The sequence below is a fragment of the Arthroderma uncinatum genome, assembly GCF_011692745.1.
Source record: "Arthroderma uncinatum strain CBS 119779 chromosome Unknown scaffold3, whole genome shotgun sequence".
Classification (NCBI taxonomy): domain Eukaryota; kingdom Fungi; phylum Ascomycota; class Eurotiomycetes; order Onygenales; family Arthrodermataceae; genus Arthroderma; species Arthroderma uncinatum.
Genome location: NW_022983865.1, coordinates 4539642 through 4557343, shown reverse-complemented (window position 1 = coordinate 4557343; position 17702 = coordinate 4539642). Strand labels below are relative to the sequence as shown.

The window sequence follows — 17702 nt, the reverse complement described above, 5'->3', positions numbered from 1 at the left end:
CGGCGAAGAAGGCAGTGATGCTAATACAACGATAACGTTCTTTCAAGTGTGTTTCACATCCTCGCGCTGATATCGGAAGTGCATGGCTGTTCCCCGACGACCTAAAGACGAACCCATGAGGCCCCCGCAAGCCCAGGACGGCGAATATACGGACAGCCTCAACCAAGAACCATGTCCTTGGACCGCTGTGATACGCCAGTAGAGGGTATCAGGTGTGACGTGAACCACATGGCGCTGCACTGAGTTAAGCGACAGTTTAAACGGCGATGGCAGCGAGGAACTCTTTGTCTCTTCGGACGCCGCAGGATATAACAAGCACTGCTAGCAGAGTCCAAGACGAGCCACGGTACATCCCTGGCAAGGCTGCTCTGTCCATGACGTTTGATAGGCATATTTACGCGGGAACCACGGGCAGCTGAGATAGCCCCAAGACGTTAGCGAAGAGCTGTCCAACAGCTTAAAGCTGGAGATATTCCCAGACCTGGTTACTATCTGCTTCCTCTCTACAGATTACGGGAATCAAGACGTCTGTGATGGCTTCGACGATGACGGCTCTGGTGGCGGCGGCAGCTGTGCCATCTCCAACATCTACACACAGAGCATCGCCGCAGGGAGGAATCTTCGACAAGGCGAATCCAGTTCACTATGACCCCAAGAATCCACTTGTACTCTTCATCATCCAGGTAGAGTTGACACTTTTCTCCTAGAGAGCTCAAGACGGCGCGTATAGCTAACCATGACGTAGGCCGGCCTCATCATCATCTTCTGCCGGCTGATACACATCCCTCTATCGCGAATGCGACAGCCACGAGTCATCTCAGAGGTCCTCGGCGGTATCCTGCTCGGTCCGTCTGTGATGGGACGCATTCCGGGCTTCCGTGAAGCTATATTCCCAGCAGAGTCCCTCCCCAATCTCAACCTGGTAGCCAATCTCGGCCTGGTGCTATATCTATTCATGATAGGCGTGGAGACCGACCTGAGATCGCTGATGAGTAACTGGAGAGTTGCCGCCAGCGTGTCTGCAGCTGGCATGGTCCTCCCGTTCGGCCTGGGTTGTGCAATCGCATATGGCCTGTATCACCAGTTCCGCGAAGAGCCTGGCCTGGCTCCCATCGGGTTTGGGACTTATTTGCTATTCATCGGCATTGCTATGGCTATTACCGTATGCACGCTCCTGTCTGTCTACTGTTGGTACTACTACTATGAGATTAACCATAAGTTTGTTACAGGCATTCCCGGTCCTATGTCGTATCCTGACCGAGCTGGAACTACTCAGCACCAGAGTCGGAGTCATCGTTCTCTCTGCCGGAGTTGGAAATGATGTAGTTGGCTGGGTCCTCCTTGCACTCTGCGTTGCCCTGGTCAATGCCAGTACTGGTCTGACGGCCCTGTGGGTGCTGCTCACCTGCGTCGGCTTTGCGCTGGTTCTGATATTTGTTATCCGACCCGTCTTCTTATGGTACCTGAGGCGTACCGGCAGTCTCCATGACGGGCCCGATCAGTCGGTCGTCACTCTCACCTTACTGCTTGTCCTCTCAGCCGCATTCTTTACCCAGATTATCGGTGTCCATGCCATTTTCGGCGGTTTCATGATTGGTATCATTTGCCCGCATGACGGAGGCTTTGCGATCAAGTTGACCGAGAAGATTGAGGATGTGATCGGTGCTCTCTTCCTGCCGTTGTATTTTGCGCTTTCTGGTCTCAATACCAATATTGGACTGCTGGATTCTGGGGTTGTGTGGGGATATGTCTTTGCGGTCATCTTTATCGCTCTTATCGCGAAGGTGACGGGTGGAATGGTTGCGTCGAGGCTAAATGGCCTGCTGTGGAGGGAGAGCTTAACGATCGGTGTTTTGATGAGTTGCAAAGGTTTGGTCGAACTCATCGTCTTGGTACGTATTCCTATTCTTATAATGGTTGCCAGATGCTAACGAAGAGCGTGGGTAGAACATCGGATTGCAAGCGAAGATTCTGAGTCCCCGTACATTCACCATCTTCGTCGTCATGGCTCTTGTCACCACGTTTGTCACCACACCCGCCGTGAGCTATCTGTACCCTCAATGGTATCAGATCAAGGTCGAGCGCTGGAGGCGGGGCGAAATCGACTGGGACGGAAACGTTCTCGACTCCGAGCATGACCCCAACAGCGGGTCAGAAATTGGCCGACAAAAGTCACAAGGAACCTCTGTTCGCAAGCTGATGATATACTTGAGGCTCGACAGCCTGCCAAGTATCTTCACCTTCGTATCGTTGCTTGGTGCTGGGGACGGACGGGATCCAGATGCCTCTCGCGCCCACCATGCTCACGACGACCAGGAGTCGCCCGAGAGGCCAGGCAGTACCAGGAGAGGAAGACCGATCGAGGTCCACGCTCTGCGCCTTGTCGAGCTCACGGATCGTGATTCCAGTGTGATGAAAGTGTCAGAGGTGCACGATTACAGCTACAGCGACCCGATCCTGAACGCGTTCAGAACGTTTGGCCAGCTGTATAAAGTAGCCGTGTCTGGCGGTGTTGTCATCGCTCCCGAGCACGCTTATGCAGAGACCCTGGTAAACAAGGCCCGCGACTGCTCTTCCGACCTTGTCTTGGTCCCCTGGAGTGAAACAGGCGGTATGAGCGAGAGGCAGATCCCCTTGATCGACGACAGCAGCGAGAAATTTTCCACTGGCCCACATAGTTCGTTCATCTTCAACGTCCTGAAGAACTCCAAGAGCAACGTCGGCATCTTCATCAACAAGGGCTTCGGAGGGTCGGCCCTAAGCCAGCCAAAGCCAGGCCAGATATCCAGGACGTTCAGCGGACACAACACGTACCGCACCAATGATCTGGCGATGACGCCCTCGCCCGAAACCGGACACCACATCTTCCTACCTTATTTTGGTGGTCCCGATGACCAGTTTGCTCTGCGCCTTGTGCTCCAGCTTGCAAACAACCTGTCCATCACGGCTACCATCGTATACATGGCCATCACTGCTGCACCAATTGAGCAGCAACAACACACACTAACTCTCTCCGAGCAGGAAAAGGCAGCGGACGAGATGTTCTACAAGTCGATCCGCGACTCTGTGCAGCCAGAACTCAGCTCGCGTGTTGTGTTCCAGGCCGTCGACTGCCCGGCCAACGCCGCCCTGGCTGTTACGCGCGACACAGCGATCCACGACCTCAGCCAATGCAAGAACAGCAGCGGGAACCTGGTGGTCGTTGGACGCAACAGCCTGGCGTTGGGTGCAGCAGGTTCTGTACCACCGCCTTCTTCGTCGCCAGAGTTCGGCCAGGAGGCAAAGAAGGCGATCGGCCTGCTCGGAGAAGCCATGGCGGGCAAGTCCTATGGCATAGACGCGAGCGTCCTCATCGTCCAGGCTGCTGTTTGATACATTATGATACATTATGATATCTGATATATAAGATGAAGTCCACTTTTAGCTCTTCGGAAGTTCGTATCCATGGGACAAACACGCGGAGTAAAAGTTAGATCTTAGTTTGCCTTCGGCATCGTCGGCGATATCCTAAATCTGACATTTATAGTATTTTAAGCTGCTTGGACTTCCGGCCGTTCGTCCGGCGTGTAGACTTATATGCCTATAGGTATGCAGACCAGGCCTACCGTATCGACAGGCATGGCGACGTCTATACGAGATGCCTCCGGGTACTTTTGACGGTAGAACCTGATATCAGAGTCTGTCGCATGGCGGAGACCAAGGAGCCAATGGAATATACGCCGAACAGCTTCCCTTCTCCATTTCCAGAACATGTGGAGAGAGACACCCGTTTATGCTGGCGTCCGACAACCAGGATGAGGATGCGCTGTATGTACATCTCTTGCCGTGCGACTGGGATCGGAGAGAGGTGCATTGCATCGCACAAGAGAGGATTGAGACATCCCCCTACACATAAGATTAGCCGGTGGCTTTGCCAATAGTCAGTCCTCTTTGCGGGAGTAGAGGCCGACTGTACAAGCCGGGGAGTTTCCGTCGTCGCATCGCCAGGTCCCACCGACGCCCATCTTCCCATCCTCCCTGCGCATATATAAGACGATATCATCCTTAGCCGGGGTGCCCTGCGACTCTGTTATATATGACATGCGGCTGGGATATCAAGTCCCCGCCTGCTAAGTTACCCACCGTCAGCTCCATCGCCTCGGGGATATAGTACTGGTTGTCCGCACATCTCCAGCCTGCTCAGCATCCTCTACACCACAGGCGAGACACCACAGGAGCTAGAGAGGTCACCATGGGCATCAAATCAGGTACGTCTCTTTCTACTCCGTACATTATAGAGACAATTACTGACCGGCGCAGAAGCAGATGTGTCTCCGGACCGCTCGATCGAGCAGCATGGCGACGGCGACCTCCCCCAGCTCAAGAACACGACAGAGCGCCGGCTGATGGCTAAGATCGATCTTCGCATCCTCCCAATGCTTAGCATCCTCTACCTGCTCGCATTTTTGGACAGGTATGATTCCTCGATCGCATATTTCTTTTTGCGCCGGCAGAGTTGGAGCACTGACCGTTCGCTACGTGCAGAGTCAATATCGGAAACGCCGTCATTTTTCACCTCAAGGAAGACCTGGGCATCGTCTCGGGGACTCAGTATAACACTGCCTTGACCATCTTCTTCATTCCTTACGTCTTGTTCGAGGTATGGTGGATTCTGATTCCCGCTTCAACCTTCAACCGCGCGCTGGATCTAACGAGACAACATCTAGATTCCGTCAAACTTGCTGCTCAAGAAGCTCAAGCCGCATCTATGGCGTATGTAGACCCTGACACGGCCTCGGAGACATCAGCTAATACAATTGACAGTGGCTCTATGCATGTTCGCCTTCGGTCTCATTACCTGTCTACAGGGATTCACCAAAAACTATGGAGGCATTCTGGCAGCTCGCTTCTTCCTCGGTCTCGCAGAGACCGGCATGTTCCCAGGATGTACGTATCTCGCGCAGTTGGAGTTGATAATGCAAACTAACGGGTTAAATGATAGGTTTCTACCTGATGGGCATGTGGTATAAGCGATCCGAAGCCCAAAAGCGATTCTCCTTCTTCTTCAGCTCTACGACTCTCGCCGGCGCGTTCGGTGGCCTTCTTGCTAGTGCCATTGGCAAAATGGACGGTCTACGCGGCTACCACGGATGGAGATGGCTGTTCATCATTGAAGGCGCGTTCTCCTGCGTCGTTGCCATCATCTGGTTCTTCATCCTGCCCGATTTCCCAGAGGATGTAAAGTGGTTGACCGAGGAGGAGCGTGACTTCATCAAGGCAAAGCTGGCGAAGGATGTTGGAAAGGCCGGACACGAGAAGTCGGTCACTTTCAAGGACGTTGTTTCTATCGTTTCTGATCGTAAGTCAAACGCCTACATGTCTAGGCTGCCTCAACTAACCCTATCATAGCCAAGGTCTTGGTCGGTGGATTCATGTATTTGGGCATGATCGTACCAGCATACAGTATGTTCCTTTATCTTTATCCTAGTTAACCATCAACTGACAGTCGTATAGGCTACGCATACTTTGCTCCTACCATCATCAAGACTTACGGATATGGACGTAAGTCTACTCGCCTTCCTACACCCTCAAAAAGAAAGCTAACGCACTCTCAGCAATTCAAACCCAACTATACTCCATTCCACCATGGGCCGTAGCATTCGTCTTTGCTATGGCACTTGCCTACGTCTCTGATCGAGTAGGACACCGAGTATCGTTCGCTGTTCTGCCCATCGCACTAGCAATTGCTGGTTTCTCCATCCTGCTCACCGTCCATGGCGTCGCGAACAGAAACGTCCAATACGGCGCCCTCTTCCTTATTACCTGCGGAACATACAGCGCCATGCCGATAATAATATGTTGGTATGCGATGAATTTAAGTGGTCACAAACGACGTGCTATTGGCACAGGCTGGCAGATTGGATTCGGAAACAGTACGTTGAAATATATAACATATATAACGTAGGCGCTGCTAACTTTATCATAGTCGGTGGCATCATTGCAACATACAGCTTCCTCCAGAAGGACGCTCCACAGTTCAAGCCCGGTCATAGCATCTCTATTGCCTTCCTCTGTGTGGCGGTCATGTCTTCCTGCTTATACCTGGTGCTGATCCTGAGCCGCAACAAGAAGAAGGATTCCCTAGGCGGTTCGACGCAGGCTCCTGACCAGGAGGACGGAGACCTAGGAGATCTTAGCCCGAATTACCGATACCAGATTTAATTTGACGACCGAGATGGAAGTAATAGATATGGAATGAGAAAGAGTAAAGGAAAGGAATGAGCAGTATTAAATACATTATGTCTAGTCTTAAATGGGGGCGGTGTACTACAAAAATAACGATTTTCTCGATATAACTCGCCTGCTCTATAATGGTATAATTATCACGTACTCTAGAGATATGCGTCATCTAGCATAGTTAAACTGAGAAAATCGCATCAACAAAGGATGCCCGGGGCTGGGAAAGGGACAAAAACTATATTCCACTTTAAGAAACTCCCTCCATGACCTCCTTGCGCCAGAAAGATGTGTCGTAAATGCAACGCAGTAATAACATTCTAAATAAGACGCAGACAATAAAATGAATTAAACGCTTGGAAGTAACTCTAATCATTGGTTCATTCCCGAGAGTGACGGAATGAGTACGCTATCGGGGTTCTTGGGAGGGGAAGAATCGAGGTCCAGCAAAGCCATGAGCAATGATACTTTCGATATCCATGCGGCCTGGATTGAACGGAGCCCACATCTTAATAAGGATGTATCGTGCAGATCTATGTATCATCCGTTGTTAGCAGGTGTAGACTATACAAGGAGCGTGTAGCGGAGGGAATGTAAGCGAGGGGAATGGAACATACACAGGGGGATTAAATCTTATTTGGACGGCGGCTCTCTCGTGTTCGATAGAGAATCTCGCAATAGGCGTCATAGTATCTGTCTCTTGGTTCCGTGTTTCAGCAGCTGGACGAGCAAATACAGTCGTTGGAGATAAGGGTCGATTCCGCGATGATCTAGAATGCATATGTGAAGGGACACGAACGCCCAAGGCCTCAAGAAGTTGACGTTGTCGGCTATCGAGATTCTGTGCAAGGGCCTCAGCAACACCGGCAATACCATCACTGCTCTCGCTATCGCTGGTTTCATTGTTCGGAGAGCTGTCGCGGGAGTTTGAAGGCTCCGGGTCAGAAAGGGAGAGTTGATCACGGGCGGCATCGTGTTGGGTCGATTCATCGTCTGATTTGTCTTCTTGCTCGGTGCCGACCTGGGCATCTTGGTGTTGGGTTGCGCGTGCACGTTGAATGCGTGCTCGAAGGGCTGAAGATGGAGACTCTATTCTCCTAGCATTCAGGGGTGGTGCCATGGCGCCTGAAAAGGCTTGCGAGGGCTCGTTCCGGCGATGAGAGCGACGAGAGGAAGGGATAATGGACTGCGAAGCATGGCTGGCAACGGTGCGAAGGAATCGTGGGTCTGACACCATGGAAATGCTCACAGTGCCTTCTCGAACACTATATTTTATATCATGTTAAGATAGGATGCTCGGACCAAACCGTTAGTTAGGGGGTACTCACTTCATTTCATCATGACACCCGCTCCTTGGAGTCTTTATAATTAACTTCTTTAAGGAGAACGGAATTTCACCACGGTGCTTCAGGACGATATTGCAGCAACCACCCTGTGCTCTGTAAACGGCGCCATCGTTGACCAAAATATGCTCTGGAGAGTTACCGCGGCGATCCGGCTCTGCACTGGCTCCCTTGCAGCTATGGACTTCCATCTCCAACGGAACTGATGAGACCTGACCATAATGGCTGTAGCTGAACCCCTTGGCGCCCTCTCGACTATCGTCGGCGTCTACCTTTCGCCGTTTCGATTGTCGGTGGTCTGACATGGAGTCAGACGGGGGAGGTCTCGTGGGGCGTTCCGGTTGCCGTGACGGCGTCTCTCCGCCTCCAATGCTGGCGACCGCCTGCCGGAACTGCTGTTCTGCGCGCTGCAGCGAGGCCAGCGAGGCGAGAGACTCCTGTCTCTGCTGGGGTTGTCTCTGTGGAGGCTGCCTCGGCGGAGACTGTCTTTGCGGGCTCGTGATGGCCTGCGGGTTGACGGTAGAGTCAACGGTGTTGTATTCCTGGAGAGAGCGGTCTAGTGCGTGAAGGAAAAAGCTTCGGTCTTCGTCCATCTCAGAGATTATGTCTCGAAGTTGCCGGATTCTAGCGGCGATGGTCTGGAAACTGGGCACGTCGTGTGCAGAGTCTCGGTCGACGGATGGCGGCGACTGGCCGTTGTTTGACTAAATGAAGGAACTGTTTAACAATGTAGAATAGGACATCGAGTGTACTTCGTAGAGCGGGAGTGAAAGGACAGTCTGAGAGGGGACGGTGTTCACCATGGTTCAGGATGTATGGTATCCCTGGGTGTGTTGCCGCTGGACAATGGGATAAGCGGGCTACCCTCGCACTAAATCTCTCGTCTCCCAACGCGCGGGAACCGCCGAAAAGTGCCTCGCCGCAGGTCCTCCAAGCGACAGCCAAGAGGGAACGCAAGCCAAGCCCGCTCCCTAGACGCTGCAGTGTGTGATGCTATCGTGACGCCGGCCCGCGGTTGTTTCTGCTGTGTCGTGGATGTTGTATATCTGAAGTTGAAACTCGCCCGTTTCGGCGATGGAGAAAGTCGGGCCCGCGGATGTCACGCTAGCATGCTTTAGGCCTAGCGCATAATTAAAGCAGACGCACGGTTCAGGGACCCGCTTGCCACGTGATGGTATGACATAATATATGACATAATCAGTTTATGACATAAGCCGAGCTCTCTCTCACCTCCAGCTTGACTCTCGCCTTTACTTCTTACTCTCTCACTCTTTGACTTCACATCTCACTACTTGCTAGGCTGTGGTTACTATGGCTGCTATGGCTTTACCGATGGAGAACGCTGCTACAATGGCTCCTCAGCAAAATGGGATCAGTGCCGGTTAGTCTTATAAAGTGGTCCTTCTGGTACAGTCTAACATGACATGATTGATAGATGAGATTGCACTCTACGACAGACAGATTCGGCTCTGGGGTGTCAAGGCCCAAGAGAGGTAAGGTGAACTGAGCCGTTCATTGAAGACTGCCGCTAATATCTTGTCTGAAGAATACGCAATGCGAATATCCTCTTGGTCACGCTCAAGGCCCTGGGCAACGAGATCGCCAAAAACCTCGTCCTCGCTGGTATTGGAAGCCTCACAGTAGTCGACGATGGCATCGTGCGAGAGGAAGACCTCGGGGCCCAGTTTCTCATTACAGAAGAGAACCTGAACCAGCCCGTACGCATCTAGTCAAACCATGACAAACGGACAGAACCCCTCACTAACTTTCATTCTTGCCTACATATAGAGGGTTGAAGCAGCTGCGCCGCAGATACAGCAATTGAATCCCAGAGTCAAACTCCATACAGATACATCAAGCATCAAGTCGAAACCCCCGCTGTATTTCGAGCAGTTCGATCTCGTTATAGCAACCGATCTAGATTTTGAAACCTTCTCAACGATAAATGCTGCATGCCGCGTAGCAAATCGTCCATCCTATGTAGCCGGCGTCCACGGCTTTTATGGGTTCATCTTTGCCGACCTAATAAGTCACACATTTGTTATCGAGCGAGAAAAGTCAAACGTAACTCCGCAGACAAACGAGACGCCAACACGGATGGTATTGGGCGTTACCACAAAGGTTGAAAATGACAAGGTCATCGAGATGGTTACGAAGAGAGAATCCTACACGCCTTTATTATTGGCAAACACTTCACCACTCCCTGAAGAGTTCACGCGGCTACCGCGGAAACGAAAACAAGTCACTCCCTTACTGACCTGTCTCCGAGCCTTGTGGGACTTTGAACGCCAACACGGCGTCCCTCCATCCTTCTCGCGGCAGGACCTAGAGAATTACACCCGCTTAGCGAATGAACGTCATCTGGAGCTCCAATTAGACCCGTCGACACTCACGGCATCATTCCTACGATCGTTCCTTCAAAATGTCGGTAGCGAGATAAACCCAGTTGCTGCCTTCTTGGGTGGCAGCCTGGCACAGGATGCTATAAACGTGTTGAGCGCAAGAGAGCAGCCCCTGCAGAACTTTTTGATTTTTGACTCGGAAAAGAGCGTGGCGCCTGTTTATTCTTTGCATCCATTCTTCCCAGATACTACTAATGGCCTGTGATCTCTTTCTTGATTCTATTTCCTTTGGGGTCGGGTTGGTGTTTATAAAGGTTTTACACGGATTACGTTCTCGGGCTGTAGGATAGAACAGCGCTCGCACGAGTTATGATAGAAGAACGACCCGAGACAATTTTCTCGTAGATATGCTTGGAAACAAATGCTTGCATCGCGAGGATGACGGGTCTGTCTAGTTTTAAATGCTTTCCCATTAATTGATCGCCTAATTAAACTCCTGAACCCTTGCCTTTAGTTATTGACCTAATGAAACAGATGGACATGCAAAATACAGGAGGGGAAGAAGAACAAAAGCAGTTAAATACAAGAAGAATCAGAGTGTGAACGCCAGCCAGAGAGATGGACATTTAATCAAGCATCATCTCTCTCCGCTTGAAGCCAGGAAATCTTGAAGGAACAGGCTTGCAGAAAGTAGGAGTGAGGACTGTTTCCTAGAGCTCGCTTTCACCAGGATGCATATCAAGAAGATTAACTCCTAGCTTTGACTAGGGGCCACAATATGACGTTCCAAGGTAGCACAACTTCAGTTGTGGTAAAAGAAAACCCCAGTGTTTGGTGGCAAGGCCTAAAACTTGGCAGCTCCTCCGATAATAGGAGCATCCTCTTCGTCACGATCTTTGTCAGTGGCACCGATTAATCCTTCGAGCTCAAATTCTTGGGCGTCACAAATATTTCGAGCTTGGGAAGGGGTGGGAATGCTACCATTCATGCCGGCGGAGGGAGGTGCTCCATCCAAGCCGAAGGAAGTTGGTGCCCTGGTATGGTGGGGGTACCGACCAGGTAAATGACTGTGGGCATGTCTAGTATAGACAGCACTTTCTGGCCAGGCATGGACTGCGTAGATGTGGAGAAGAACGTTCACGACTGTTGATATAAGAGGGGTGGTCAGTCGCAGCTTTAATGTACTTGAAGCAATTGTAGAAACTTACACAAGAATAGGAGGCAGGCCAGACTGTAAAGGACGAGGAGATACGCGACATGGCCAACTCCGGCATCGGATAATAGTTGCATCTGTTCTTCTGTGGCGCCCATGAAAATGAAGCCAGAGGCAAGGAGAAGCTAAGGAGTTATTAGTTTAGCTGATATCAAAACCTGGTTGTAGAGAGGGTAAACTTACGTATGGGGTGAGATACTGGAAGCTGTTTGGATCGGAACCATCTGGGCTGAGAGTGCTACGATCCTCGAGGATGAAGGATATCTCAATGATTCTTGCAGCACCAGCAGCCATCAAAGTGTATCCAAACACTGAATGAATCATGGTACTGAGCATAAGATGCTGGGCGTGAGAAGACATGGCATATCCGGTAAGGAGAATTACTACTCCTGGGAAGATATTTCTCTTTGGTCGGCCATTTCGCTTCCTACTCAGCCACATTCCAAGCAGACCGGCACACCACCAAATGACTCCCATGGTTGTGTGCTGCATATCACTATGACTCCAATTTGATCCCCAACGGTGCTCGGTAAAGGTGTTGACGCAGCCCCAGGCAGTGATGACAGCCGAGTCGAAGAATTCTTGACTCCGTCCGGTTCGGCGCAGCCAGAATTGCCCGACCAGAAGTAAGATGGTGAGAAGGATTCCATATGCGATGAACGCGCTTCCCATAATAAAATGGGCAAGGCATTGACCAAGGTGGTCCTCCCGGCAGAACCCAAGAGCCGTAATACCTCCGAATATCATCTGAATCCAACTCACAAGCGGCATGATCTTCCCGACGACTCCGTGGGTTACAACCACATAGTTGCGAATTCGGCCGTGGAATCCCTTTTCGAGGTGGAGTTTCAGGTACACGCCCAAGACGACCTGGAGTACCAGCATGAGCATCAACGAGGTTGCGAAGGAGGCATGGATATTCGGAGCGAATTGGCGGCCCTTGTGCAGATGACCGAGGAAGTACGCGACAATGGCCACGGCGGTACCGACGACTTGGACAGGGACATGGTATCGAGACCGGATGATCTGGATACGTCAAGCAGTGTCAGAACAGTCAAAACATCGCGTTTAACCGGGGTGAATTCGCAGATACTTACACCAAGAACCATCCCGGTTGGGAAGATGAGTCCGAAGGCCAGTGTCATCAGCAGGATGTGAATCCATAATGTAGAATCCTATCAACGTAGAATTAGCAAACCATCCCCCAGATATTCATCCTCCTGCCTTTAGTACTTGGGGAAAAGACATACCAGAGGATCTGCTGATATCACTTTCCCACCCTCTATCTTATGATGGTCTCCATGGGCCACCACCATGACAGGGCTGAGGGCCAACCCCAAGGCCACAGACACCAAACTGTTCATCTTTTCTGGCTGAAATATCTGCAAACACAGGCGGTTGTAGAGACAGTAGGAGACCGGATAAAGCAGAACCTGGTCTGGTTAGGCTGCTGTGACGTGAAGGACAGAACCGTGTGCTGAGACCGGGAGGCTGAATATATAATGTGTCGCCGAGCTATATATATACAATGGCCATAATCTGTGCTAGCAAATGAGTCCCTAAGACTACAAGAGAGCAAACACAGCCCAGGGCATCTCGCAACAGGAATGGAATATATATAAAACTGTGGTGACGATCACTCAGTCTGGATGGAGGGAAGAAGCCAGCCCTTTGGCGTTTCTCCTTTCTGCTTACGTTAGCTCCGTCATCGCTGTAAATCTCCTGAACCTACGACATCTTGACCAAACACAGTCCAGCTATAGACACCCTTGAGCTTAGCATTTACATAGCTTGAACTGCTACTGTTACTGTGAACACTCCAATACCCTTGCCACTCTGCAAACAACCAGCTAACAATGACAGTTGAACAAAGAACCGCTAGTCGAAGCTTGAGATAGCCGTTGAAGGACCAGCAACAATGACTTTGACGGTCTCATACAACACCCCATGCGGAAACCTGCCTCCCACACCCCAGCAGGCGAAGAAAATTGTCCGTGGCAAGTTCAAGTCTACTTGAAAGTGCACGAGTTACCCTGATTAACTCTCATACCCCAAAGCTATCCCTGGAGTCATCTATACCCAAGCTTCGACAACAGATAGCTGAGACGGAGTTGGCTATCACCAGAGCAAGGCAGAAGCTAAAGTACAATCCACGATGGCCCTGTTTCGAGATAGGCTCTGACATTAGCTATCCAACTTCCAGGGACCTGTCCGATATACAGAAGGTGCCGCTGGATGCAAACGCCATTGTCAAGGAACATATTCGGCTTCTACACGAATATAATGAAATCAAGGACATCGGGCAAGGACTCATAGGACTCATTGCTCAAAATCGCGGAGAGAGACATATTGATGTGCAGAACGAGTTCGGTATGGCAACTTCGGATTAGTTGCAGTTTCAATTATAACAAAGCACGACGATGCCGTGGGGCAGGAATGATATTCAAATTATATCTATATCTAATTAAGTGAAATCCAAGGACCAGCTTTCGTTCCATCCTAAATCGTCAAAATGAGATTCATATATCGGAGATTCAATACATAGGAACGAGGTATAAGGGGGGCCGCTATGCCAATCAATTATGTCAACAAACATTAACAGTTAACCTCCAACGAGCGTAATACATTCTTCAACCGCATACTCAAGTTCGACGATCCGTTTCTTCAGATACTTGTTTTCCTCTCGTAGTATACTAGTCACCGTTGAAGCATCTGACGAGCCATTTGCGCGGCAGTCAGGGCATTTGAATCTCGAGGATGTCAAAGCGTTGAATGAGGAGCCGATTCCAGACGAGGATATGCCCTTGAGAACCCTTCCATATGCCGTCTCTCGTTGCTGGGCTGGCTGGGCAGCCTGGGCAGCCTTCGGGGTGCTGGGTCTTGTAGACGGCACTGATGTTGCCGGGGGCAAGGGCGTAGATGGAGTTGAAGTAGATACGGTAGAGAGCCGAGTGTTGACTGACGAACCGTCGTCGTTTTCCCGCGAGAACACGCTCTCCGCAACGCTCTCGTCTCCAGAGTCAAAGCCAGAATCGCTAGTGAATGTTCCCCCACTGGACTGCTGCTTTGAATGGCTCGCTTGAGACTGCCGAGTTGGGGTTGCGACATCCTCCGCCTGCTGCTTTGCCTTGCTTTCTTCCAAATATTTCTCCCTCTCGGCCTTAAGCTCCTCCGTTAGAGCCTTTAACGCTTTGTCTTGTTCAAACACCCTTGCTGCCATCCCATCGAGCTGTGATTTGATATTCCCGACTCGAGACTGAGCATCTTCCAACTCATCCGATTGTGCATCTTTCTCCGCGACTGCTCCGTGTAACGCAAATGTTCGTAGTTTGTATGCTTCTTGGAATTCGCGCACGAGATTTTCGGCGTGAGCTTGAAAGGAACGAAGGGCTTCTTCGGGCGGTAGGTCGGCAACTGACGGAGGACATAGTGCGGATTTAATATCAAGGTTTAGAAACTTGTCATCTGCAGGCTCTGGAAGCGATTGTTTTTGACCCTGCTGGGGCTTTGAGGTGAAAAACGAGAAGGGGTTCCCTGAAGCGACCTGCCTCAGTGAGGCGGGGACATTCATGTTTCTGGATAATTTTGTAGGTGACGGCGATGATGTGCGACTAGATCGATCGATCGCAGGCGAGGCCTCCAGCATCCCGTCTTCAGTACCCCTATCCGAGCGTGGGGAAGACATCAGGCCCAATCGTATAGGGGATGACTCGCCTTGAAACAGCCCAGAGAAAAGTCGACTTGTGCGGTTGGATTTAGGCTCACTGACTTTCTCCGTTGAGGCGCCCAGATCAACGTCCTCTAGCTTGGATGGGTCCGTGTCAGTCGAGTGGCTGGTCATTCTATTTCCATCGATGGAGAAGTTCGGGCTATTCCCAAGCCCCGGGAGGTCGGTTCTGGATCGACGGTGCCGTATGGGGATGTTATTTGGCGAGCCGTCAAACCGCTCCTGGTGAGGCCGCATCCTGATCGTTTTCGTGGGAGAGCTGGATAGGGACCGCTCCTTCTCCTCGCATGGCGACGAATATGTGGCAGCGCGGGCAGATCGTGTTGATTCCTGCTGACTTCTCGATATATGGTTGTTGTTCGTTCTTGATTCGTCAAAGATTCTGTTTAAGCGTTGCTGCAGTCGGTCTGGCGATGGGTTCCTCGACATTTCGGGCGTCGTTTCGCCAGCCTGCTTGCTCCACGTATCCATGCCTTCACTAAGCTGCCCAATAGTTCATATTGAGATTTCCGCTAGTTGGTTTATTTTGAGATAATGCCAGTTGAGGAATATGACCTGGAGGTTATGTTATTGCGAAGGCGTGAAGCGCTGCCACAGAAACGAAACCAGAAAGACAGACGTCGGAAAATTGTCGGCTCCTAAAAAGCAAATCTCGCTGCGACGTACGATGACGAATTTGACTTGCTGGGATATCCCCCTGTGGAGCCTGCTAGCCTTTTATCGATAAAATACGGCGTTGCCATAGTGATAGATAGCGCGTTCTGCAGCATCATATTCATGGACGAGTCTCGCCGTTCAGTGCGCCACTGCGGGCAAATGCGTGCATCAAAGCCAAGGGCATCTTTAACTATATGCCTTGGTCACCTTTTGACTGGTGGCACCGTCGAAGCTAACGCATACTTTCACGAGGCCGGTTGCCACAGCGGCGCGCGAGCCTAATAGTATTAGCCAGGAAGAGCCCGAGAGATAAGAGACATACCGTAATTAGCCTCCCCAATGGCCATCTTCAAACTACGACGAGTGCGAAGGGCGATGCAGGATGTAAACAACAACAATATAAAGTCTTCGGCGCAGAGTGGAGCTTTCGCGGCTAACACGCGGGAAGGGGCGCTTATTAAGAGCTTAACTAACTTGACGTCGCGTCCTCAGTTCGTACAGCCAGAGGACACAGTGGCAGGTCCGCCAACGAAACCCACCCACGCTGCCGGATAACTCGTTGGTGTTTTTGAGTTCTGTGCTGTATCACTCGATGGTGACCTGATTTGCTATTTTTGTTGACTTCATTCCTCGAGTTCTGGTCAATTGGCTAGGAGAGCGCCTATACCACAATGTCGACGCTCGGTCTAGGGACCTTTTGTACAGAATGCATAGGCGTCATCGGAAAAATTCCACCGACACTGCTACTGGGGCTCCTCTTCGCCTGTTTTCTGGGACTACTCAGCTTGGTAAGTTTCGTCTGTCGTGCGTCGAATTGAAGCTATGGTGTGGCTGACTGGTGTTTACGCTAGGCATACGTCCTTCTCTTCATCCTAGCACCCTCCCCGCGAGCCCCGTTCCCTGAAGAAAAGAAATACCAGGCTATTTCGGCAGATGGATCTATCACAAAGGAACAACAGCTACCCTGTTGGCAAGATAAGGTCACGCTGAATGCGTACAAGCGTTCGGATCTCGAGGAGCCAACACTTTTTATGTCCGTAGTTATACCGGCGTATAATGAAGAGAATCGACTTCCTGGCATGTTGGAGGAGGCAGTGGATTTTCTAGAACGCACATACGGAACGTCGGGTTCTTCCAACCAAGCAGAGAAATTAAAAGCTACGGGGTTGCAGTCATCGCCAGACGACCAGGGAGGGGATACCCGTCATCGACAGAATGCGAATGGCAAAGGAGCATCCTTACCTACCAAATCTGCAAACTCGACATTGTCTGGCTGGGAGATATTGATTGTCTCAGATGGCTCTACCGATAAAACCGTGGACATAGCTTTAGGATTTGCCAAGGACCACCAGCTCTCAATCCATCCGAAGGGCCATGCAGGGCCGTGGACCCCGAAATCAAAGGAAGGCGTGAAAATCCCAGCCGGCAGCATACGCGTTGTTCAATTGACACAGAATAGGGGTAAAGGAGGAGCAGTGACCCATGGCATGCGACATGTTCGAGGACAATATGCCATCTTTGCAGACGCAGACGGGGCCAGCAATTTCAACGATCTCGGTAAACTGGTGGAGGCGTGTCAGAAGGTAGAAGATTCAGAATGCCGTGCCGTGACTGTGGGGTCAAGAGCGCACCTTGTAGGAAGTGATGTGGTTGTCAAGGTATGTAGCAGCGTCACCCCTATTATTTGATAACAATATAAACTAACATTGATCGTTGAAGCGCTCTAAACTCCGAAATTTCTTAATGCACTCTTTCCACTTAGCGCTTCGACTTCTTACTCCTCCCGCAACTGCTAGAATTCACGACACGCAGTGTGGCTTCAAGTTATTCTCTCGCGCAAGTTTGCCATATATTATACCCTACATGCATTCAGAAGGCTGGATCTTTGATGTTGAAATGCTCATGTTGGCTGAGTTTGCCAACATTCCTGTTGCAGAGGTGCCCATCGGATGGAAAGAGGTCTCTGGTAGCAAGCTTAGTGTTGTTTGGGATAGTTTGGGGATGGCCTATGGCCTGGCTATACTTAGAGCTGCATGGGGATTTGGCGTTTATACACGGGCTGGAGCTTGAGAAGATGGCATATTAAGAGTATATACCTTTAGACTGTAAGTACCCGTGGGATATTGTACATCATTTACTATTTTACTTTTTTTTAACCCACTTCATCCTGTTACGGGATATGGCTTGAGATGCAGTGTGAAGTA

At 50.8% G+C, this 17702-nt stretch overlaps 7 protein-coding genes across 7 annotated transcripts; 4 read left to right on the top strand and 3 right to left on the bottom strand.

Annotated features, from left to right (window-relative positions):
- Window positions 1-533: 533 nt before the first annotated feature.
- GIQ15_05148 (K(+)/H(+) antiporter 1) lies at window positions 534-3372 on the top strand (the record flags this gene model as incomplete). Its single annotated transcript, XM_033552565.1, has 4 exons — window positions 534-683; window positions 746-1162; window positions 1230-1892; window positions 1948-3372. The coding sequence occupies 4 exons, from the start codon at window positions 534-536 to the stop codon at window positions 3370-3372; spliced, it is 2655 nt and encodes an 884-aa protein (XP_033406295.1).
- An 859-nt stretch (window positions 3373-4231) lies between these two features.
- On the top strand, window positions 4232-6201 carry GIQ15_05147 (putative MFS transporter; the record flags this gene model as incomplete). Its single annotated transcript, XM_033552564.1, has 10 exons — window positions 4232-4247; window positions 4300-4453; window positions 4525-4639; window positions 4707-4752; window positions 4804-4926; window positions 4982-5338; window positions 5389-5442; window positions 5494-5541; window positions 5595-5912; window positions 5966-6201. The coding sequence occupies 10 exons, from the start codon at window positions 4232-4234 to the stop codon at window positions 6199-6201; spliced, it is 1467 nt and encodes a 488-aa protein (XP_033406294.1).
- A 424-nt stretch (window positions 6202-6625) lies between these two features.
- On the bottom strand, window positions 6626-8362 carry GIQ15_05146 (uncharacterized protein; the record flags this gene model as incomplete). Its single annotated transcript, XM_033552563.1, has 4 exons — window positions 6626-6749; window positions 6834-7481; window positions 7545-8263; window positions 8312-8362. 4 exons carry the CDS (start codon window positions 8360-8362, stop codon window positions 6626-6628), a joined length of 1542 nt encoding a protein of 513 aa, XP_033406293.1.
- Window positions 8363-8870: 508 nt separating this feature from the next.
- GIQ15_05145 (DNA damage tolerance protein rad31) lies at window positions 8871-10166 on the top strand (the record flags this gene model as incomplete). The annotated part of the gene is made up of 4 exons (XM_033552562.1): window positions 8871-8940; window positions 8995-9052; window positions 9106-9277; window positions 9348-10166. The coding sequence occupies 4 exons, from the start codon at window positions 8871-8873 to the stop codon at window positions 10164-10166; spliced, it is 1119 nt and encodes a 372-aa protein (XP_033406292.1).
- Window positions 10167-10745: 579 nt separating this feature from the next.
- Window positions 10746-12478, bottom strand: GIQ15_05144 (uncharacterized protein; the record flags this gene model as incomplete). The annotated part of the gene is made up of 5 exons (XM_033552561.1): window positions 10746-11044; window positions 11110-11239; window positions 11298-12140; window positions 12212-12289; window positions 12365-12478. 5 exons carry the CDS (start codon window positions 12476-12478, stop codon window positions 10746-10748), a joined length of 1464 nt encoding a protein of 487 aa, XP_033406291.1.
- A 1238-nt stretch (window positions 12479-13716) lies between these two features.
- Window positions 13717-15845, bottom strand: GIQ15_05143 (uncharacterized protein; the record flags this gene model as incomplete). The annotated part of the gene is made up of 4 exons (XM_033552560.1): window positions 13717-15319; window positions 15508-15647; window positions 15742-15776; window positions 15821-15845. 4 exons carry the CDS (start codon window positions 15843-15845, stop codon window positions 13717-13719), a joined length of 1803 nt encoding a protein of 600 aa, XP_033406290.1.
- Window positions 15846-16169: 324 nt separating this feature from the next.
- GIQ15_05142 (dolichyl-phosphate beta-glucosyltransferase) lies at window positions 16170-17568 on the top strand (the record flags this gene model as incomplete). Its single annotated transcript, XM_033552559.1, has 3 exons — window positions 16170-16286; window positions 16350-17156; window positions 17218-17568. 3 exons carry the CDS (start codon window positions 16170-16172, stop codon window positions 17566-17568), a joined length of 1275 nt encoding a protein of 424 aa, XP_033406289.1.
- Between the last annotated feature and the right edge of the window lie 134 nt (window positions 17569-17702).